The 23,918-nt window shown below is 40.8% G+C and overlaps 1 protein-coding gene across 2 annotated transcripts in view; it reads left to right on the top strand.

The window, feature by feature from the left end:
* The window catches only part of TBCK (TBC1 domain containing kinase), a 436,713-nt gene that overhangs the window by 193,214 nt on the left and 219,581 nt on the right, over nt 1–23,918 (top strand). For both annotated transcript variants that reach the window (XM_030190773.1, XM_030190774.1), the window contains one exon: nt 15,588–15,673. In XM_030190773.1, coding sequence (XP_030046633.1) covers nt 15,588–15,673 — 86 coding nt within the window. The remainder of the gene's footprint in view (nt 1–15,587; nt 15,674–23,918) is intronic.

Here is a 23,918-nt window from a genome sequence, read left to right as displayed (position 1 = left end):
AAACTCAATGCTTAGTCCTCTCGTCTCAATACTCCCCATCTCTCCCGGCCACCCTCAATACCCCAGATGTAATCATCCCCATCTCCAATAGTTTCAAGATCCTTGGAGTTACAATAGATAGTCATCTATCCTTCGATAACCACGCTAAACTGATCACAAAGAAAATGTTTAATATGATGTGGATCCTGAAGCGAGTGAAATCCTATCTTCCATTGAACCTGGTTCAATCCACAGTCATCACTCAGGTTGATTATTGCAACAGTGTTTTCCTTGGATGTAAATCCCAAGTCCTGAAAAGTCTCCAGACTGCCCAGAACACGGCAGCCAGACTTATATTTGGAAAGTCAAGATTTGAAAGCGCCTCACCCCTTCGAGAAAGGCTTCACTGGCTCCCCATCAAAGAGAGAATATACTTCAAGATCCATACAGTTAACGATAAGATCATATCAGGAGAATCCCCCAGTTATATGAACAACTTGATTGACCTCCCAATTAGAAATAGAGCAATGTCATCGCGAACATACCTCAATCTACACCTCCCAAACTGCAAAGGTGTCAAGTACAAAACATACTATGCATCCAATTTCTCCTTTCTGGGTAGTCAACTTTGGAATGCTCTCCCAAGACCCATCCGAGCTATTAATAACTATTTACCTTTCAGAAAAATGTTAAAGTCCCATTTTTTAAGCAAGTTTACCCTAATGGACCAGCTTAATTCCACCAGATCACCTGTGATACTCCTGCTAAGACGTCGACGCTTACTCTGACCCCAATGTTATACTCAATCCCTCATCTTCTTCCCTCCATCCTTTACCATTTCCCTCCCATTCTCCTTCCCTTTTACCTATCATATCCTTGTCTACCTTCCCTATTCTAGTTCATTACATTCTTTTCACATGTCCTATGTAATGCCTTTCCTAATGTAAGTAGTTATGATTATCACAATTTATAATACTGTTCCTACATTTCCTTGTTTTTTTACTGTATTCTTTACCATGTAAGATGCTTTCTTTTACTATGTAAGCCACACTGGACCTGCTGTATGTGGGAAAGAGCGGGGTACAAATGTAATAAATAAATAATAAATAAATCACTGTTTCATTATCGCTACCAAGTATTGCATATTTTGAGCATTTGCTTTAAATTTTGATTGTTTTAATTTTTTATCCAGATATTACATGCAAACGGTATTGCTTGTTAAATCCAACAGCGAATTTGTTATAAAATGTATATGACTTTATTTGTTTTGTACTGCTTTGGGGCCTACTGATCTGTACATCTGTTATGTTATTTTGGTGCGTCGGATGAGCTTATAGGGAGGGAGGGGAGTGCAGGAGGGGAAGGATTTTGGGGGTATGTTCGCTGTAAAAGTTTATATTGTCAACAAAACACAGAACAAGATCCCTTGCAGCAATGAAAGCAAGACAAATGCAGTGAGGGTGACAACAAAAAGGAAGCTAGATGATGTTCCAAGGAATAAATGTTTATTCAAACACATCCAAGACTCAAAGTTTATATTGTGCCATGTTGGTTGGTCCACAGGTTTTTCTTCTTCTGTATGAAGCTTATCTATCAACATGTGCTTTGAATAAACATGATTAAAACAAAAAAATAAAGTTTTGAATGTACTCTACTACTACTACTATTTAGCATTTCTATAGCGCTACAAGGCATACGCAGCGCTGCACAAACATAGAAGAAAGACAGTCCCTGCTCAAAGAGCTTACAATCTAATAGACAAAAAGTAAATAAAGTAAGCAAATCAAATCAATTAATGTGAATGGGAAGGAAGAGAGGAGGGTAGGTGGAGGCGAGTGGTTACAAGTGGTTACGAGTCAAAAGCAATGTTAAAGAGGTGGGCTTTCAGTCTAGATTTAAAGGTGGCCAAGGATGGGGCAAGACGTAGGGGCTCAGGAAGTTTATTCCAGGCGTAGGGTGCAGCGAGACAGAAGGCGCGAAGTCTGGAGTTGGCAGTAGTGGAGAAGGGAACAGATAAGAAGGATTTATCCATGGAGCGGAGTGCACGGGAAGGGGTGTAGGGAAGGACGAGTGTGGAGAGATATTGGGGAGCAGCAGAGTGAATACATTTATAGGTTAGTAGAAGAAGTTTGAACAGGATGCGAAAACGGATAGGGAGCCAGTGAAGGGTCTTGAGGAGAGGGGTAGTATGAGTAAAGCGACCCTGGCGGAAGATGAGACGGGCAGCAGAGTTTTGAACCGACTGGAGAGGGGAGAGGTGACTAAGTGGGAGGCCAGCAAGAAGCAGATTGCAGTAGTCTAAACGAGAGGTGACAAGGGTGTGGATGAGGGTTTTGGTAGAGTGCTCGGAAAGAAAGGGGCGGATTTTACGGATGTTGTAAAGAAAGAAACGACAGGTCTTGGCGGTCTGCTGGATATGAGCAGAGAAGGAGAGAGAAGAGTCAAAGATGACCCCAAGGTTTCGAGCTGAGGAGACAGGGAGAATGAGAGAGCCATCAACAGAAATAGAAAATGGGGGGGGTTGTTGTTTAGAAAATGGCAGAAGTTGTTGTTTAGTTTTGCAACATGCGTATAGATGCCTGTTGTGCTGTGCTTATGTGATAATCTTTAAATAACTATCGGGCTCATTTTCAAAGCACTTAGCCTCCCAAAGTTCCATAGAAACCTATGGAACTTAGCCTCCCAAAGTGCTTTGAAAATATGCCTCTGTGTATACTTATGGCTATGATTCCTGAACATGCAGCATCATTCAAGGACAGATATTTAAATGCCCAGATGGGTATATATGCTAATCTCAACTTTGTTAAATTTTTGAGACATATATACTTGCTCCCATGATGATACTGAATTCTATTATTCTGTCTTGCTGTATTTCCAATTGTGAGCCACATTGAACCGGAGTTTACTCAGGATAATGTGGGATATAAATGTCAAATTAAAAACAAAAAAAGTCCTTTATGTTCCACCCTGCAAGGCACTGCCTATCCAACTGGATGGTGATGGCACAAGGAAAGCAAGTTTGATCCAGTGAAGACTAACTCAAAATTCCTGTTCCTTAGCTGGGCTCTAGTATTACCATATTGAAAATGTGACTATGCCATGCCTTTGTGGTTATGTTTCACTAGTAAGTTAAATGATTAACTGGCTTTATTAAAATGAATATATAATCTTTGGATGGAAACAAAAACACAAACTTATGCAAGTTCACAGTTCCTCATGTACCGCCACAAAACAACCTTTTAGGGTGGTTAGTGTTCACACTAAACTTATTACTACTACTACTTATCATGTCTAAAGCGCTACTAGACGTACGCAGCGCTGTACACTTAAACATGAAGAGACAGTCCCTGCTCTACAGAGCTTACTGCTTCTTCTACCTGCTGCATTAATTTTTTATGCTGTTGTAGTGATACTCAGTTTTATTTCATGATATATATCTAGATATAGGAAGCTTTCAAATAAAGCTGTCAAAAAAAATCCTTTATTCTCCACCTTTTAAAGCACTGCCTATCCAACTGGAACAGCATAGGCAGTCCATTATTTCTAATAAGTTTTTGTTAATGTTTTAAATAGCATTTGGTATTGTTTTGTTTCTACCAATGTGGCAGCAAGCTCCATTTACTAGATACAGTCCTCGTAATGGGGCCAGATTGACTTATGTTCTCAATCTAACCTCCTTGGGGCAGAGGCAGTTTATCCTTCAGATTCCAATGGAGTGGGCAAGGGCAGCAGACACTAAGAAAAGGAAATGAGACTGATTCACGTGCAGTTTTACATATGTTGCTCTAGTAGTATGTTCAGTAGGTAAGATAAAAAAAAAACAGCACAGAAGTACTGGGAGAAGAATAAGGAATGGGTAAAGGGATTTGAAAGGGATTACTAGCTGAGAGAATGCAGCAGTGAAAATCTGGAGGTGGCAGAAAGCAGCTGTGAGGTGAAGAGAGGCTGGATGATGGGGAATGGAGATGTAGGGAAAGGAATAAAGGAGGCTAGGAGGGGTAAAAGGGAACTGAAAGGGGTTATTGTCTGGGAGAGAGAATAGATTTTAGTTTATTTAAAAGCTTGATGTACTGCTAGTGCAACAAAGTTGGTCAAAGCAATTTACAACATAACAATTAAAAACAAAGAAAAGAATGCCAGTTCAGTAGGACAGAGTGGAGTGAAGGAGTAGCCTAGTGGTTAGTGCAGCGGGCTTTGATCCTGGTGAACTGGGTTCAATTCCCACTACTTGCCCACTTGTGACTCTGGGCAAGTCACTTAACCTTCCATTAGCAAAATACCTGCACTTATGTAAACCACTTTCATTGCAACCACAGAAAGGTGGTATATCAAATCCCATCTTCTTCCCCCATTCACACCAGGGGTAAGAGAGAGGGGGCAGGGATAAGGAAACCGAAGTGCCTGATTTGGTGAATACAGATCCCAGTCCTTCAGATTGAAGGACAGGTTGAAAGCCCAAAGGCCAGTTGAAAAAATTGGTTTTTAAAAGTTATTTAAGTCTAGGGAAGGACGCTTTGACTCTAATTGGTAGTGTGAGGTCATTCCAGAATTTTGGAGCATCAAAGAAAAAGACCTTTGAACGTGTGGCCTTGTACTGGGTCATTTGAGGGGATGGGAGACACAGGCGGTTTTGCATCTAGAGATCTGACTGTTGGGAGTATAGATGATAATTAAAGAGGTAGGAAGAGATAGGAAGGTTTATCAAGATGGAGGGTTTGTATGCAAGGCAAATTTTTGAAAATGGGTCTATAATGAACAGGAAGCCACTGAAATCTTGAAGTCAAATGAAGAAAATAAGAAGCAACATAAGCACTGTCAAACTAGATGCAAAGCTTTGATAAAGAAGGCTAAAAGAGAATATGAATAAAAACTTGCTGTGGGAACAAACTCATAGTAACACCTTTTTCAGGTACATCAGAAGCAGAAAGCCTGTGAGGGAATTTGTGGGACCATTAGATCACAAATGAACAAAAAGGGTACTCGGGAGGACAAAGCCATAGTAGAGAGTATGTATGAATTCTTTGCTTCGGCCTTTACGGAAGAAGATGTAAGAGATCTACATGTACTGGAAATGGTTTGGAAGGATTATGATGTGGAGGAACTGAGAGATATCTCAGTGAGCCTGGAAGACATACTGATCGCAGTGTCTATGTGCTTGCTTGAGTTGGACCCAACCACTGGAGAATACCCAGCTGACCAAACCTGGTTAAAATTCGCCTTCCTTACCGTTGATGCAGTTGCACAGGCGATCAGCAGGTTCTCCAACACTCAATGTGAACTAGATACCTGTCCCAACCAACTAATGAAATCTGCCCCTGACCGCTTCATAGCAGACATCACATCCTACCTAAACTACATAGGTCTCATCCCTAAGGAAAATGGCAATATCCTACTCACTCCGATACCAAAAGACACCAAGAAAAAAACAAATGAAATCACTAACTACCATCCAGTAGTATCCATTCCGTTGTCAGTCAAACTGATGAAAAGCATGGTAGCTAAACAACTTACAGATTATATAAACAAATTCTCAATATTACACGAATCACAGTCAGGTTTTCGCCCCCTCCACAGCACAGAAACAGTACTACTCACTCTCCTAGCCAAATTCAAGCAGGAAATAGCAATAGGCAAAAACATCCTCCTCCTCCAATTCGACATGTCTAGTGCATTCGACATGGTAAACCATAATATATTAATAAGATCACTAGATAAGTTCGGGATTGGTGAAAACATACTTAGCTGGATCAAAGGTTTCCTAACCACAAGAACATATCAAGTAAAATCAAACTCAAACATATCATCACCGTGGAAAGCAGACTGCGGAGTACCACAAGGATCACAGCTATCACCGATCCTCTTCAACCTAATCATGACCCCACTAGCCAAGTCCTTATCCAACCAAGGCCTTAACTCTTTCATCTATGCAGAAGATGTCACAATATTCATTCCTTACAAATCTAAACTGACAGAAATCACCAACGAAATCAAGATCAGCTTGAACATCATGGACTCTTGGGCAAATGCATTTCAACTAAAACTATACAAAGAAAAAACACACTGTCTTATCCCTCATCCCTACACAGCGCGGATAACCCCACAATTGTCAACATCCCAGGTTACACCCTCCCTATCTCAGCCTGAAAATCCTCGGCATTACAATGGGCCGCAACTTAACACTAGAGAGCCAAGTAACATCCACAACAAAGAAAATGTTCCACTCAGTGTGGAAATTCAAACATGTGAAACAATTCTTCCCAAGGGGAACATTTCGCAACCTGATACAATCAATGGTACTAAGCCATGTAGACTACTGCAATGGAATTTATGCGGGATGCAAAGAACAAACATTAAAGAAGCTTCAGACCGCTCAAAACATGGCAGCTAGGCTTATCTTTGGAAAAACGCAATTTTAATGCAAAACTCCGCGAAAAATTACACTGGCTCCCAATCAAAGAATGCATTGCTTTCAAAATCTGCACTCTGGTTCACAAAATTATCTACGGTGAAGCTCCAGGATACATGACAGACTTGATCGACCTACCAACTAGAAACACATCCGAATCAACACGAGCGTACCTAAATCTGCACTTCCCAAGCTGCAAAGAACTCAAATACAAATCAACTTGCGCGTCCAGTTTTTCCTACATAAGCACAGAACTGTGGAAAGCATTACCAAAAGCCTTGAAAACTACGAACGACCACCTAAACTTCCGGAAAACACTAAAAACTAACCTGTTTAAAAAGGCATACCCTACCGATCCAACATAAATGCCTGCTCTCTGCAAAACAGCAAAACTGAAGAACGTAATGGACGTAACACAACTCTTCCGTTGTACAATTCCTTAGTGTAGCTGTGCCACATGAACTTTATCTTACCACAACATCACTCTGTATTTGTGTACACTGGAGTCTGTAACGCCTCCTCGGTACTATGTAAGACACATTGAGCCTACAAATAGGTGGGGAAATGTGGGATATAAATGTAACAAATAAAATAAAATAAAGAGAGATTATTTTTAAACATCCCATAGGTACTAGAATATTGGAAAGCTATGTAATGGAAGAGAAATTAGGTCTTACCAAGTAATTTTCTTTCCATTAGTCCTTCTCACTATTCCAGAGGCCTGCCTGAGGTTTCTGAGATGTTTAGTCAGTGTGAAATAATAGGTCAAATAACTGTCACTTTTCATGTTTCTTCCTGTATATCTTTTGTTCTCTACAAGTTGTCCAGAGATGAGAGAGGTCCACACATGTTTGCTCATCTGTCTAGTGTTAGGTTAGCAAGTTGTTCAAGGTTGTTGTGTTTGTTCTGAGTTTATCCTTACTGCTTATCTGCATAAATACTACTACTACTACTATTTAGCATTTCTATAGCGCTACAAGGCATACGCAGCGCTGCACAAACATAGAAGAAAGACAGTCCCTGCTCAAAGAGCTTACAATACTTAGAAGGTGGACTGGATGCCAAGAGAGATATATCTCAGCTCAGTTTTCAGTTCTCTCTCCCCTTGCTGGTTGATGGATACAACTATCCCACAGGTTCTAGAATAGTGGGAAGGACTAACGGAAAGAAAATTATCAGGTAAGACCTAATATCTCCTCCTATGCTACCTAATATCCTGGGCAGATAGCAAATGACCATCAGCAATATAGTTAAATATCAAATACAATAAAAATCCAAATACTAATCCTATATAATAAAAAGCACCTCCAATGTTCTGAAGCTGAGAAAGTGAAGCCTTGAAGCATTCAAGCTCCTGCTGTATCCATCTCCTGAAATGACGTAATGTACTTCAGTGTTTGTAAATACCAATCACTGGAAGGGAACGCTGCGGAATTGCCAGGCAATGGAACGCGATGTCACACGCATGAGGGTGTCGTCATCCCTCCCTCCCTTCCTCCCGCCCTCCCTTCCAGTTCCAGGCCCCCTACCTCCAAATTTTAAAAGTCAACTTCACTTACGAAGTCGGGTTTACGGTGGCCGACAGCAGCAGCGGTAACAGGCGTGCAGACTCGACCCTTCTCTCTCAGCTCTGGTACCGCCCTTGCGGAAACGGGAAATGAGGGCGGGACCAGAGCTGAGCGAGAGAGAAGGGCCGAGCCTGCACACCTTTTACCGCTGCTGCCGGCCACCGTAAACCCAACTTCGTCAGTGAAGTTGATTTTTTAAATTTGGAGGTAGGGGGCCTGGAACAGGCAGGGAGGGACGACGACACCCTCATGCGTGTGACGTCGCGTTCTGAGGGGGGGGATCCTGGAACTGGGAGGGAGGGGGGAACCTGAAACTCGGAGGGAAGGAGGGACAGCGGGGGGAACCTGAAACTCGGAGGGAAGGAGGCAGGAGGAACCTGAAACTCGGTCCCCTGGAACTTGAAGGGAGGGAGGGGATGGCCCTGGAACTCGGAGGAAGGGAGGGAGGGGACGACGACCCTGGAACTCGGGGGGGGGGGGGGAATGAACCTGGAACTCAGAGGGAGAGAAGGGGGAACCTGAAACTCGGAGGGAGGGAGGAGGAACCTGAAACTCAGCCCCCTGGAACTCGGAGGGAGGGGATGACCCTGGAACTCGAAGGGAGGGAGGGGATGGCCCTGGAACTCGGAGGAAGGGAGGGAGGGGACGACCCTGGATCTCGGAGGGAGGGGGGGGACGACCCTGGAACTTGAAGGGAGGGCTGGGGGGACGACCCTGGAACTCGGAGGGAGGGAGGTGGAGCCCATGGCACACACTCTCTCACAGACACACTCGCACCCAGTCTCTCTCACACACTCAAACATACACACTCCGAGGAAAACCTTGCTAGCGCCCGTTTCATTGGTTTCAGAAATGGGCCTTTTTTCCTAGTATAATAATAAAACATACAGAAATCAAAAATGTACAAAATCGTCACACACACTACATGATGAACTGCTTAGAACACAGAAGAGAAAAAGGAATGCTGTAAACTGGGCACTCACAGTTACACCTGTGTTACACATGTAAATGTACAAAATAAAGATGTATATCCTCCTAAATCTCAATATTCTGCCTGAATGCTCTTCTGTATATACCTGCTTAACTTGCATAGCTTTCATTTGCAAGTAGGAGTGTAGCGAGAGGAGGAGCACGAGCGGAACATAGGCGGGGCTCCTGCTTACTTATAACTTACATGCATCTTTGACGCATTTAGGTGCCCACACTTTTACCAGCTCTATGGCTGGAGTGAAGTGCAGGTGCCTAAATGGTGGGTGCGCTGATACTAGGTTACGCTAGTGTTCTATAACAAAACCTGTGCGTCTAGATTATGTTAAAGAATAATCCTCTTCCGTGTGGCCATGGGGTATCTGCCCAGTTATAGAGTTACCCCCACAATGTATCCAGTGCAACACTATAAAACTAGAAAACTTGTTAAATAAGTCTTGATCTGTCTTCAGAATGCAGCCAGAATCACGTGCAGTCTTCATTTCTAAAACAACCGTTCCAAAGAACTGGAAAAGCCACACACAAACATGATCCTGCACCCTCAATCTGGAAACACTCTAAATAGATGGCGCAGAAAAGAATGAGCGTGTTGCTGAATACAGTGAATAGACTGGAGTAGACTGAATTGCCAGATCCCTCAAATCGACCTTAAAATTTATACAGGCTTTCACGGGGAGCCAGTGCAATGGAATCAGACTCAAAGTGATATACTGATATTGAGAAAACAGTCTGGCAGAATCATTCTGTGCCAGTGTAATGCATTCAGAATTGAAACAGGCATCCCTGAACGCTGAGCACAACACTGCTGGTAGTGGATCTGAGTTAATGAGCAGCAAATGAGAGAGATTTGCAGATACCTTGGTATTCATGAAAATAACAGAAGGCAGTTGCTATACTAGCAGCTATTTAGTGGTGTTAATTGGGGGTTAAAAGACTTCAATTAGCAGATTCTGTGCAGACAACTGGTATACACTGGTGCATTTTAATAATGGAATAAGTATCAAACGGTACTGAAAAATATAGGAAGGTGATGTTTCTTTGGTTTTCTGAGTTCATGGTTTGCTAACTCCTACTTTGATTTGGATGCTTTATGCATTGATGTAGCTAGCATTTGATGTACTGAACTGCATACAGATTTTCACTTTTTCCTGTAGTGACATTCTACATAAGATTTAAGATGGTGTTTTCTGGCTACATTGTATAATAACTTCTGTTCCCTCTGAGTCTTAAGGCATTGTTCTGCTTAGCAGTATAACTGTCCCTCTTACCCTTGCATGTACCCACCCCATTTTCTGTTTAGAATTTTTATTTATTTTTTTAACACCGCATTATTCTTAGACAAGAGGCCATATCTCAATGCTTGCTCTGTAAAAGAAAAAGGTTCCTGTTCCCAAATATAATGTCTTAAAATACTTGGGACGAGAACAAACAGGAGACAGCCCACTGCAGAATAGAAGCAAATGACACAGCAGCAGCGATCCAGGTAAAAAAGAGTAGGCAAGAGTTCATCCAACAAGATTTTATTGGAAACAAGACCCGACTTGACCAAGTTTCAGACAGATCTTTTCATCAGGGGTCTCACAGGTTTCAAACCAAATCAATGAGGCTTAAAGCAGGTGCTTTGATTCCTGCGTGAACAGTTCTTCAGTACAAATTAAAAAAAAAAAAACAGCGGACGCCAAACCAAAAATACTTGAGTCAGTATTCAAAGGGATTTATATATGTAAAAGATAATTTTCTAAAGCATTTTTGCACATTTATATCATGCATGAAGTCCTTTTATAAAATAACCCCAATCAGAAAAGCACATGTGGTGACAAGTGCATATAATTTTATGTGATCCCTGGTGTGGACGTTTGGGGGGAGGGGGAGGAGTTTAGGTGGAGTCAGCGATATACATGAATGCTTTACATGCAAACATTTACACCTTCACCTAAGTAGACAAATATCTGCGACTTCATTGTAGCTGTGATCTCAGCAACTGTTGGGGGAGGGGTGTTATTTTATAGACACACATGTTCCTATGTGTGTTTAGAAAATAAGCTAGTTTCAGAAATGAAGACTAAACATGGTCTGGTTGCATTTGGTAGACACCTTTAGGTGCCCTGTTATAAAATGACTTTCCACACAACCACTGCTTATCATGGAGCAGTTAATATTCAGCTGCTATCCATGTAGCTATGTGGTTTAATTTAGGCAGACTGCTTAGCTATATGTATAACGGCTGAATATCATCACTGTTTGTGTGGCTGGCAGCAGTTTAAGATACTGATGTCAACATTTTAAGTTTGGGGTTACCACATTATGTGACATCCACGATCTTGCCTTATTGTCCTGCAAGATATCTTGGGGGGAAATGGTTGGTTTTACTGTCTTTCATTCTTATTGTGCTGTCCAGGGTCTCCTATCCAGTTGCCATTTCTTTTCTCTCCTCCTGTCTTCTTTATTTACTTCCTTCCAACATTGATCTTTCATGCTCAGCTTTCTTCAATTTATTTTTCTGCCTTTCAAATTTCATTCCTTCTCTCCATCCAATCTTTTACTACTGCTACCTATAGCTTTTTTTCCAACCCATGCCCATCTTCCTATGTCAGGCACTCTCCTTTCCTTTCCCTTCCCTTCCTTTCCATCCATGTCAGGCTTTTCTCTTGTCTTCCCTTCCCCTGTGACCAGCAAATGTCGTTGTCCCTTTCAGCCCCTTTCCACCTTCTGTTCTGTCCAGCATCTCATTCACCACCTTTCTCCAAGTCCCCGATCTCCCCTTGCATTTTCCCCCCATGTTTAGCATCTTTCCCTGATATTCCTTTTGGCATTGCCTATTGTGGAAATAGAATATGGTAAATCGGTACCTGAGAGTCTTTCAGTCCTGCCCCCTCTAACATGATGTCTTAGGTAGGAGGGGCAGGACCAGCAGATGCTAAGCAAGCACGTGTCCCAAGGCTCAGCGCTACTCTTTACGCCATCTTTCTGTCCCATGCAGGGGGAGGGGGTGTTACTCCACTGCTTCCATTCAGGAGGGGGTGTTCCTCTGCAACCTCCCGGCCCCTGATATCCTGCCTACCAGGTGGAGGAGGGAAAAAAATAGAGCCCCTCCCCCACCTATCTCCTCAAAGGAGGCCTCCTTATCTGTCCTCCAATAGCTGTCCTGGCAGCAACATGGGCAGTGGGGTGGGACACCAATACTGTAGGATGGCATGACGAGTGTTGGCAGCTCCCAAGAAGGAGCTTTCTGTTGTGGTAGCTGGCAGTAGAGAGCAGCAACAAAGAGAGAACTCCAGCAGAGGAAGGCAGCTGTCTTTGTAACAAGCTACTTTGTAGGACAAAATGCACGCCAAGTAACCTGTTACAGTGAATGCATTTGAGGGAGGGCAGAAATTTGTGCAGCATACTGGGAAGTTGTCATGGCCACACTGGTTAAGAAGCATTGCTGTATTTAAAGAGCACTCAAAATTAAATGCAGTATTTTATCTATAGTAAGTTCATCTTACCAACAGTCAAATATAGTAGTGGTAGTGTGATGGTGCGGGGATGCTTGGCTGCCTCAGAACCTGAAAAACTTGCCATTATTGAATGAATCAGGAGTTTTGCACTGTACAGAAAATTATTAAGGAGAATGTCTGGCCATCTGTCTAAGCTGAAGTGTAATTGGATTATGCAGTAAGATAATGATCCAAAACATAAAAGCAAGTCTACATCTGAATGGCCGAGGAGAAACAAAATTAAAGTTTTGGACTGGTCTAGTCAAAGTCCTGATTTCAACCCATTAGAGCTTCTGTGGCACTTGAAACGAATAGTACATGCATGAAAACCTACAAATGTGTCTGTATTAAAGCAGTTCTGCAAAGAGGGGGCTAAGATTCCTCAACAGTCATGTGACAGACCGATATCAAATTATAGGAAGTGTTTGGTTGCAATTTTTGTTGCTAAAGGTTATTAAGTTTAGGGGGCAGTTACTTTTTCACATGAGTAATATAGGGTTGATGTAGTTTCATATGGGCATGGATTGAGGAGTTTGACTGAATATATAATAGCAGAGGAATCTGTTGCTATTTAGATTACATTATTTAATATCATAGTTCTGTAAATACCCTGCTTTCTGTTTATCATGGATTTCTGATATTAGGTATTGCTGACAGCTGACATTTTACCTTCTTACTTGCACAATGCCTCTAGCAGGAAGAGCTGTCAAAATTTTCTAAAGCAGAGGCCTAAAGAGCTGTAAGAAGTCTCAAATTACCAAAAGTTTATATAAAGGCACAATTAAATATGTTTAGGTATCCTAATATGGCATTCCTTGTTATGTCTAGTTTATTTTTAATTACTTTAATGCTTTACAAAAATAATAAATTCATAGTATAAATCTTTGAAAATGAGCACCTAAATCAGCTAGTTTGACAACATTGTACATCAGTCACGTGCTTCACTTTAAACAGTCTGTCAGTCACATAATGTGCACACATATTTATTTAATAACACTCTGTATTTGTTCTTTACCGGCTTGGCGTATGCCTACGGTATTATGTAAGCCACATTGAGCCTGCAAATAGGTGGGAAAATGTGGGATACAAATGTAACAAATTATTTATTTAGATTTTGCTCACACCTTTTTCAGTAGTAGCTTGAGGTGAGTTACATTCAGGTACTCTGGATATTTCTCTGTCCCACAGGGTTGCCAGATTGAAAACATTTTCCCTGCCCAAAACCAGCCCAAAACCTGCACGAAGTTAAACCCCGCCCCTGATGTCATCAACCCCGCCTACTACTATTTAGCCTCTGGCGTCTTTAATCCTGCCTATGGCATCATTAACCCCGCCCCTGATGTACCCTCTGACATCATTAACCCCGCCCCCGACGTAGTCTCTGACGTCACTAACCCTGCCCCCGACGTCATTAACCCTGCCTCTGCAGGGCTTCTATTGGACCAAATTGGACCAATAGAAGCCCCAGAAAAGCGCCCAAACCCGCACTGCGGGTTTTTAAAAGCCACCCAATTTCCCGCAGCCGGCAAAAATTGCCCTCAACCGGTCGCGGAAAGCCGCCCAATTGTGCAGGAAACCCGCAGACCTGGCAACACTGCTGTCCCAGGAGGGCTTACAATCTAAGTTTGTATCTGAGGCAATGGAGTGTTAAGTGACTTGCCCAAGCTCACAAGGAGCAGCATTGGGATTTGAACCGGCCTCCTCTGGATTGCAAGACCGGTGCTCTAACCACTAGGCCACTCCTCCACTCCACATACTTGTTGGTGATTAGGTTGAAAACCCCAAGCTGTTTTCACTTCTGACTACTCCTGATTTTGACCTAGATATGGGTGCCCCGATGCTCAAACTCAATCGCTGTTCTGAATAGCACCATAAAATTACTGCCAAAGCAGCATAAAAAACAACACCCTAATGCTCAATGCTAATGAGATGCAAATATGGGTGCATGCATAGCATTGACCTTTAGGGAGTTCAGCGGGAGGCTTGACGCATGCGCAGAAGAGTTCTGCGGTAAACTCGACTCCTGTTCATATACGTCTGGGAAAACCCGAACGTGCATCACAAATTGGTGTCTGGTTTCTGCAGCCTAAATATAAGTGTCTTTAATTTTTTTTTTCTGCTTGAACACTTATATTAAGGCTCAGGAAACAGACACCAATATGCGCTAAGGGTGTTTTAAATTTTAGATGCAGGAAAAAGATGCGGGTGGCGTTTTTGTTAGCATAGACACTTTAAATTTAGAGGAAAGAGATACCAATGTGTGGGGTCTGCTTTTTCTCACAACCGGCACTTAAGGGTTTCCTTCTGCTTCCAAAAGCAATCAAAACCAGAGATTTTGCAGAAAGAATCATGAGAGAAGCATGAGAATCATGGGAAATCTTCTCTTCCAACACCCTAATACCTGGCGTCATCATTTACAGCGGTAAGGCAGTTTTATTTCGGGCACTCTTTTCAGAGCATTGGAGAGGAATATAAAATGACCTCATTTACATGAGCTTGTCTACATTTGCATGCTATCTGCGCTGAGGCCTGGCACGTTCATTTGCCGCACTAGACCCCTCTGAACATTCTGCGCGGGTAAACGCAGATGCTAATATGGTGCTAATGGCGTCTAGTAACCATGGTTACTTTTGAGCATTGGGGCCTATGTGCATTATAATATTCCCTGCTCTCTCCCCATCTAGAGTTTTATAATGAAGCTGCTAGTTGAAGGTAAGCCATTGCAGGTCCAGGAAGGCAAATGAAGCCAATAACATAGGAGTAGATTGGAGAAGCACTGAAATTTACTGAGAGCTGGGGATATTACAATGAAAATGTAATCAAAATTAATTTTTTTTTCTGATGGAAATATTACCTTTAGGGAAAGCAGGAACACACCTCTATAGTCCATTTTTCCAGAGGTAAATCTTTATAGTCAATTTTTCATGGACAATAAAGCAAAACTGCCCAGGTAGTGTTCCTTTGATTCTTAGTTTTTACCCACAAGAATTATACAATTTGCAAAGTTTCCACCAAGAAGGGCAGTTTTGATTATTGCCTATGTATTTCTAAGGGATTCAATGTATAGATACGTGCACGTGTGTGTATGTATAGTAATCTTTTGTATTGATTACAGTTCTGTTTTCCCTCCTCCACTGACACTGGTCTCTAATACCACTGTCATTTCAGAGTACCTGACTGTGTTTTCCCAGATGATTGCATTCCATGACCCAGAGCTGAGTAATCATCTGAATGAGATTGGCTTTATTCCGGATGTAAGTATTAAAGCCTGCTCTGAATTGCTGCTTAATGATTTTTAAAATAAAGGGTTGAAAGAAGTAGGTAAAAGTACTTGACGTGGAACTTTTCAAACTTGGCTGACACAAAGGGAAGTTTTGAATGGAGTCAAAGCCTGGAGAAAATGTTGATTTATACTTCCATAGCGTGTCGAAAAAACAAAATGAAACACACTTGCAACATTCAGATAAACTCTTGAAAATCAATAAGGCACACAGTACAGACATTAATTAAACATGATTAACAACACACAAAAAGGGCTCAAATATTACAGCAGGAATGGAATGTATGATGCCAGGACAGAGTCACCTAACCACTACACCTCTATTCAGGAAATCTTGACTGCCCCAACTTGACATTTCGTCCTTTAGATTGTAAGCTCCTTCGAGCAGGGACTGTCCTTCTTTGTTAAACTGTACAGCGCTGCGTAACCCTAGTAGCGCTCTAGAAATGTTAAGTAGTAGTAGAGGAGGAGATAGCAACATGGTGGTAGCCTGTAGAAAAGACCTTTCTATATCAGGTTGTGCTCATTCTTATTGAGGTAGAACAACAGGAAGAGAAAAGATGCCCTGACTGTTGCAGTAAAAGAAGGAAGAAGGCTGTGGTGATGGTCAGCACTAGAAGGCAATAGCTGATGCAGGAGGTTATATGGAAGGTGGGGACCAAGGGGAGATTGGTTGGACAATGGCAATACATGAAAAAGAGGTGGAAAAGGTGACAGAAGCAGCAGTGGCTTCAATGGGGCAGGAGACTATTTGTTAATGAATGGGAACCCTAGTCGCTGTAAATGTGTAGTAAGGGGGAATTCTGAGGCATTTATCATTGCCATGCAATTATTGCAAAAAGGATGCTTTTGTGGCCAGAAGTAATGTTTCCACCGTAGGGAATCATAATATTCCATCGTAATCGCTAATTCATATTTATGCTATTGAACTTAAAAATGCCAGACACAAAATGTGTTTAAACTCTGTGTTGCAGTGCATACTGTATCTTTCTGTAGCACTTTTCCTTTCCTTCTAAATCCCCACCAATTGATGTGCCTGGGTGATGTGTCCTTGGAAAAAAGTATTTCTTCAACACCACTGCTATGATTGTCAGGAGTTGCAACTATAGCGGTAGCAGATTGCTGTACCACAGTACAAAGTGATAACACTGCTGCTGCCTTGTGAAACGAAAGGAGAAAATTTGTTCTAGATTGAAGTTTTCAGTCAAGAGATTCCATGAATTTCTCAAGACTGTTGGGTGTTGCTTATTAAGTCTGCCGGCTTCAGCTTAGGAAATAAATGCATTTCAGTGATATTTGTCTAAAAATCAGCCAAATCAGATTGGTTAATTCAGCTGTTTTGGTATTTGTGCTACAGCACAAATGGTATATGTTACCCATTTGACCCTTTAAGAGAATAATTTCCTGTGTGCAGGTCAGATTACATACATACAGCCTATATGCATGTGACTTTACCTGCAGGTGGAGGTGGATTTGCATTTATTTTAAATTGAGCACATGCTCAATGTGTGAATGTAATTTTCCTTGGGTAATATTCAATGACAAAGTACATACATTTTTTTTTTTTTTACTAATGCAGACAGTAAAAATGACTTTATAGAATCTGAAATTGGAGTGGAGAAGTAGCCAAGTGGTTAGTGCAGTGACCTGATAACCAGGTTTGATTCCCACTACAGCTCCTTGTGACTCTGGGAAAGTCACTTAACCTTCCATTGCCACAGATACAAAATAAGTACCTGAATATAATATGCAACTACAGAAACACTTTCTCTCGTATAGAGCCAAGTATGGAAAGTCTACAAGAGGTGTAACACTTTGACCCTGAAAGATGGAGAAGATAATATTTGATTTCTATGCTTTACTGAATTTTCAAGCACCAGCTCTGAAAAATAAGAGAGAACCTGTGTTTCTGATCAGACATAGGTTTGCTTGGAATAAATGGGCAAGAATCCATACATACTAATTAGCTGATCTCTGTTTTCTTTAGTGGTGTGACTTGGATTTATTGCTGCTGATTCAAGTGTGCAGCATGAAAAAAACAAGTGAAATATTCTTCCTAATTTGCTGGTGACTTTATTTTTTTTTTTAGAGTTCATTCCTTTTATAAGATTTGTACTTTTTTATCTTACAAGGTTTATATCTACAAGGTTTTTATCTTGAAATGATTTTTTTAACAACCTGCAGACAGGAGAGGTGTTTCAAAAGAGTTTTTCTGCATTTGTAACAAGACCACCTAGGACCTATCATGGTGAAAGATGTGCCCTTTAGTAATGGGGATGTGAACCTAAGTTTCATGCTGGCGCTGTAATCCTGCAGAGGTGAAGCCTGATTAATCTTTCATCCCTGAGACGCGGCTTCTCTCTGCTGAAAGGATTGTGTTTCCAGGGCAACCTTGCATTTGCTGTGGGTCATGGGGTTCTGAGAATATTGAACACTCGCCGAGTCCTAAGGCTTTATGAATAGTGTTGACTGCCCTGCTGGTTGTATTAGCAAATATTAAGCTGGTCTTTCTATTTATATGTAAATATGGAGGTTGTTGGTCAGCGTGAAATTTTTGCAGTGTTTTCATTATGTGTGTGGTTATTGAAGTAATTAGTGAATCTCTTTATAAAATGGTTAATAAATCTCCCAAAATAATCACTGCATTTGCATAAATACATGTGTAAGTTTCAAGTTTATTAAAATTTTCTATCCCGCCCAACAGTACATAACACCTGAGTGGCTTTCTTCTCTTTTAAACTGTAAGACGAGGCTATTAAACGCACAGGAACTTCTGTGGCGTTTGCAGTGTGAACATACAGTCAAAAAGTTGATTTTCCCATGCTAAGACACGTACCCCTTTTTGTTGTGCCCCACAAGTTAGTCACCGATTCAGTGCTCAACATTTGGATTTAGTTTAAAAGTAGTTTCACAGCCACAAGGTTAAGATAATTACATGTTTCTCTAGCTAATCAAATTAGACGGAAAAAATGTAAGGCCACTGTGTTTAGCCTGTGTATTGATGTTATTTGTACATTCTCTGAGGACAAGCTGGGCGAGAATGTTCTCGCTATTAATATTGCAAACGGAGATGCTCCCTAGCGTTCTTTTTCCAGAGGCTTTTGGAAGAGGTCATCTGCGCGTGCGTATGTCTTCCCTCCCACCATTATTGCTTAGGACCAGGTCAGTCTTTAGTTTTCCACAGAGCAGCGAGGACATTTTTATTTTTATTCCCCTCAGCTCACATCAGACTTGTGCAGCAGTTTCATGGTGTAATTTTGTTTTCTTATTTTTCACCTACTCTGTCATGTGAGGCCAGTACCCTTTCCCTTAATTTTTTTTTAAAACTTTAGTTAGATTTTTTTTTAAGCCCTTTCTACGTTTTCTTTGTTTTCTGCAGCTTCCCAGGCCTCCTTAAGCCTAGAGCAGCTACCTGGTCAGGGTTTATTTTTTTCAACATCAAGCCGCTTGATGTTGCCTTGGCTATTTTTCCGACTATGTCCCTTATAACTCTTTGTGTAATGATGATATTGCATGTTGTTTCCACAAAGCTCATTTTATATAGAGGGCTTTGCAGGAGATAGTTTATGATAACACATGATTGCATGTTAAGCATTAGCAAATAAGGGCCTAAACGTAAAATTATTTTATTAGGTTCTTTCCTGGATATATTTTTAAAATCCTCATCGGGTAAGTTCTTTAGTTTGGTAATTGGAAGGATTGTGATGAAATTTCTTTCACTAGCTCTTTTATTTCTTTTTTTGAAAGTTAAACATGGCTCAACCATTAGGCAAGACAAGGTAGTTGCCTAGGTCAGCAACTTCTAGGGGGCAGCAAAGAGCAGATGTCAAAGCAAAACAATAGATCCCGACAGCCACATAAACTTGAAGACCATCAATGTATACACCAACTGTATACACCATACAGTTTTTCTGAGTATGCACGCTTTTTACTTTGTTGCACCTTTTGCTTTGGAATACGCTCTCTGACCCTTCATTTAAAGCTGTCCTCAAAATTCAAAGCCACACTTGAAACCCATCTTTTAATCAGGCTTATACTAGTCAAGTATAATGTCAAGTGGTGTATTGGGACACAATATCACTGCCTTCAGCCTCACCCCCCTCCCTACTCTATTCTTACTAAATCAGTCCTCTCTTATTCCCCTGACTTAGCTGTTATCTCATATATTCTACTTTCTTGTTCATTGATGGCATTCATTTGTTTTTGATATTTGTTTTGTAAACTGATTTGCTATATGTATCAGGAAAGACGGTATATCAAGTCCCATAAACCATAGCCATAAAACTACTGGATGCCTTCTGTCTAGTATCTATTATGTTGACCATCGAGAAGGATGGTGTTACCAATTATGCCTGTGGAGATGGCCTAAGATTCAGAGAAGCTTGGTAATGACGTAGTTTCTCAGACAGATATTCAAGAGCCAGAAAATGCAAACATTTGAAGACTAAAATATTGAATTTGATCCTTTCTTCCACAGACAATGTAACTCCTTCAGGACTGCTTTAATATGTTCATAAATTTTCCTCCTAACAGTCTTTCCCCCACGTTCTGAAGGAGTTGAAGGTATGAGTTAATCTGGGTGATTCTCTGTAATAACGAGTTGCAGTTCAATGTTTTACCAAGATATGTTTACTAATTGCCGTTTTTCTGTCTAGTAATGAATGTATTTTCTCTGTTCATTTGGCATGTATTTGCACTGACTATAAGGAGACATAGGCCTAGCATTCTTTAAGACCCTGTTCCATCTTTATATGTCACGCACTCATAAAACTAATAACAAAAGTTTCCCATTTCCTACATACATTTTTGTCAGATGCCAGAGAGGAAACATGGGGTCCAGTGCAAAATTATGTTAAAGAAAAACAAATTTAACAAGGATGTTTACGCCCATTGCATCTCTCACTAACACCATCTGTCAAAAAATAGAAAGGGTGTTAGACCAAGGGCTAAACAAGGGCTACCAAAGCATCTAGGTGCAACTGATAAGATCATAAAAATAGCCATACTGGATCAGACCAATGGTCCATCTAGCTCAGTATCCTTTTTCCAACAGTGGCCAATCCAGGTCACAAGTACCTGGCAGAAACCCACTTAATAGCAACATTCCATGCTACCAATCCCGGGGCAAGCAGTGGTTTGCCCCATGTCTATCACAATAGCAGACTATGGACTTTTCCTCCAGGAATTTGTCCAAAGCTTTTTTAAATCCAGATACGCTATCCACTGTTACCACATCATCTGGCAAAGAGTTCCAGAGCATAACTGTTTGTTGAGTGAAAAAATATTTCCTCCTATTTGTTTTAAAAGTATTTCCATGTAACTTCATTGAGTGTCCCATAGTCTTTGTACTTTTTGAAAGAGTAAGAAATTGATTCACATCTACTCGCTCTACACCACTCTGGATTTTGTAGACTTCAATCATATCTCCCCTTAGCCATCTCTTTTCCAAGCTGAAGAGCCCTAACCTCTTTAACTTTTCCTCATATGAGAGGAGTTCCATCCCCTTTATCAATTTGGTTGCTCTTCTTTGAACGTTTTTTAATTCCGCTGTATCTTTTTTGAGATACAGTGACCAGAACTGAACGCAGTACTTGTGGTGAGGTTGTACCATGGAGCAATACAGAGGCATTATAGTATTCTTGGTCTTATTTACCACCCCTTTCCTAATAATTCCTAGCATCCTGTTTGCTTTTTTGGCCACCGCCACACACTAGGCAGAAGATTTTCAGCATATCTACAAAAACACCCAGATCTTTTTCTTGGATACTGATTACCAAGGTTTACCCTAGCATCAGGCTAAAAAATTATTGGAAGATGCAAGCTGTTAGGACTACTAAGATATTTCCTCATAATAAGAATTAAAATAATGGAACAGAAGTGTATTTTGGAAGAACAGGAGGTCTTCATGCTATGGTGAGTGATTACAAAGTACATTTTGCTTTATAACAGAATTGTAAATTATCGGAATTTATTCCTGCTCATAATATAGATTTATATAGGTAAATCTCACAAACTTAAAGGCTGTCTGTCAGTCAACGTGGCTTGAAAATCAGTGAGTGTTGTGAGACATTCTTACCGAGCATTGGCAGGGGGCAGTGTTTACTAAGATTCTGTTATTTTATTATAAGCTAAACATCTTTTTTCATTTTAAGAGCAAGCCTGCACATGTTTTTTTTTATATCAAATTATTTTTCATTTTTACTATTAAAACTGTCAAAGAACGTCTAGAATCTAATAAAAGAAACTAAAAAAAAAAAGAGTGGCAATTAGTGAAGTTGCGCCTCAACTGGCTATTAATGGATGGCAGTGCAAGTGTGATTAACCAGTTAACTTTTTCCAGATATTCAGCTGCTGCTAACTGATTAAGGACTACATTTACTACACTGTGTTAATGCATTGACACACGTGACTGCCCTTTTAACGTGTGTTATTAATATAGCTGATGTTTGATCAAAAATTGTAATCATTATCAGTTGATTAAAACATTTTTAATTGTGACTAATCACATTTTTAAACATAGTCCCTAATACCATCATCCTCCCAATGCACACCAGAGCATCTGCTACCTCTCGAGGACCCTTCCACCCCCTGTATTCCTTTATGGTCCTACCTGAAAGATGTCTTCACAATACATTTTGAGGAAGTGTCAGAGAATTTATGCAGATCTTGACAGTTTTCTTTTTTTTTTTTTTAAATCAGTATGCTTCTCCGTGCATTTATGTGTATTTCCTCACCCTTCTAAGTTACTTATTTTACCCTATTTTCAAAAGATAAGGAAGGCTTATAAGACTGCATTGTGTGTGTGTGTCCTTCTTTCATAAATAAATTTAACGGTGAAGGAGAAGAAGGTCATCAATATTCCGACCTTGGATTTTTTTTTTTTTAATCTCTGTGTAGGTATACAACCTGGAAATAGGCTGTATTTGTGACTGGAAGTTCTTGTTATGAACGTAATAGGAACAATATTCAGGTGATATAGCTGGTTAACCTTTGGAAGTTAACCAGATAAATTCTCCCATTTGAATTCTCTGAACTTCTCATTGGTTAGGTAAAGAAAGGTCAAGGAGTGTTTCAGAGTTATGGCTATCAGCACTATCCATTTAACTACTGGGCAAGTCTGATTGAACAAATATCTTTCCTAAAATTAACTGGATGAAACAGAGAAACGTCAGGAAATGACATTAAAGTAAAACTTCAGTGTATTGATAGTTAACACATTACTGTTTTGTTGCTGTCATACATTAGAGGCAGCCGATACTATATTTGTCATAATTGCTTTTTTTTTCTCTATAGCTGTTGTATTCTGAATTTCTAATTCCGCAACCCTGTTATGTGTCAGTGACCAGACTCACTTTGTGCTTTTAAATAGTCTAATTTAAAACGCATAAATATTTAGGGGCCAGCATTTAAGTCAGTGGTCATCCTTTTATTTATTTTTTTTAGTGCTGGCTGCACTGTTCAAAAGAAAGGGGTCCATATTCAGCCATTGGTGGTGAGCGTTTTGCTCACTGCAGATGGCGTTATTCCCAGATATTCAATGCCAGGGCCTGGGCGGGCTTCGACTTTGAATATCCAGTTATTTGTAAGCTGGCTAGCACGTAGCCACTTGTCAGTATTCATAAAAATAGCAAAGACTTTTATGCAGTCCCATTTATGCGGTAAACCTGACTGCTTAAGGGCTGAATATCAGCACTTAAGCGGTCAAGTCCTGTCCCCACCCCCAGAATGCCACCAACATAGCCGGCTTTGTTTTCGGTGCCGAGTAAGTGCTATTATATATTAACAGCTGTCCCCGAGCAAATGATGGGCCCAAAATACTTACACACACACACACACACACACATATATATATATATTTTGCTGGCATAAATTAAACCATTTAGCTATACGGATAGTGGCTTAATATTGCCACCAACATGTAGCCAGGAAAAACACCATCTCATTGGCCTGGCACTAGGAGTATCTAGAGGGAAGATAAGGGACTTTTATATTTAGCAGCTGCTACTAAACATCTAAATCCCTTTGAATAGTGGGCCCAAAGTAATTTAAAGTGTGAAAGAAGCTAGGGTACCTGCACAACCTCTGCACTGCACTAAGCTTCCTGTAGCAAATCTGAGAGCGATCGGGTTCAGTGCTTCATGTTGACTTGCCAGATAATGCTACCGGGTACTCTTTCGAGGCATTGAGATTTTCCTTGCCACAGCATATTTTTCAAACAG

This window comes from Microcaecilia unicolor, chromosome 2 (assembly GCF_901765095.1).
Source record: "Microcaecilia unicolor chromosome 2, aMicUni1.1, whole genome shotgun sequence".
NCBI classification, from domain to species: Eukaryota; Metazoa; Chordata; class Amphibia; order Gymnophiona; family Siphonopidae; genus Microcaecilia; species Microcaecilia unicolor.
Note: the sequence above shows the minus strand (reverse complement) of the source record. Positions and strands in the feature narration are given on the sequence as shown.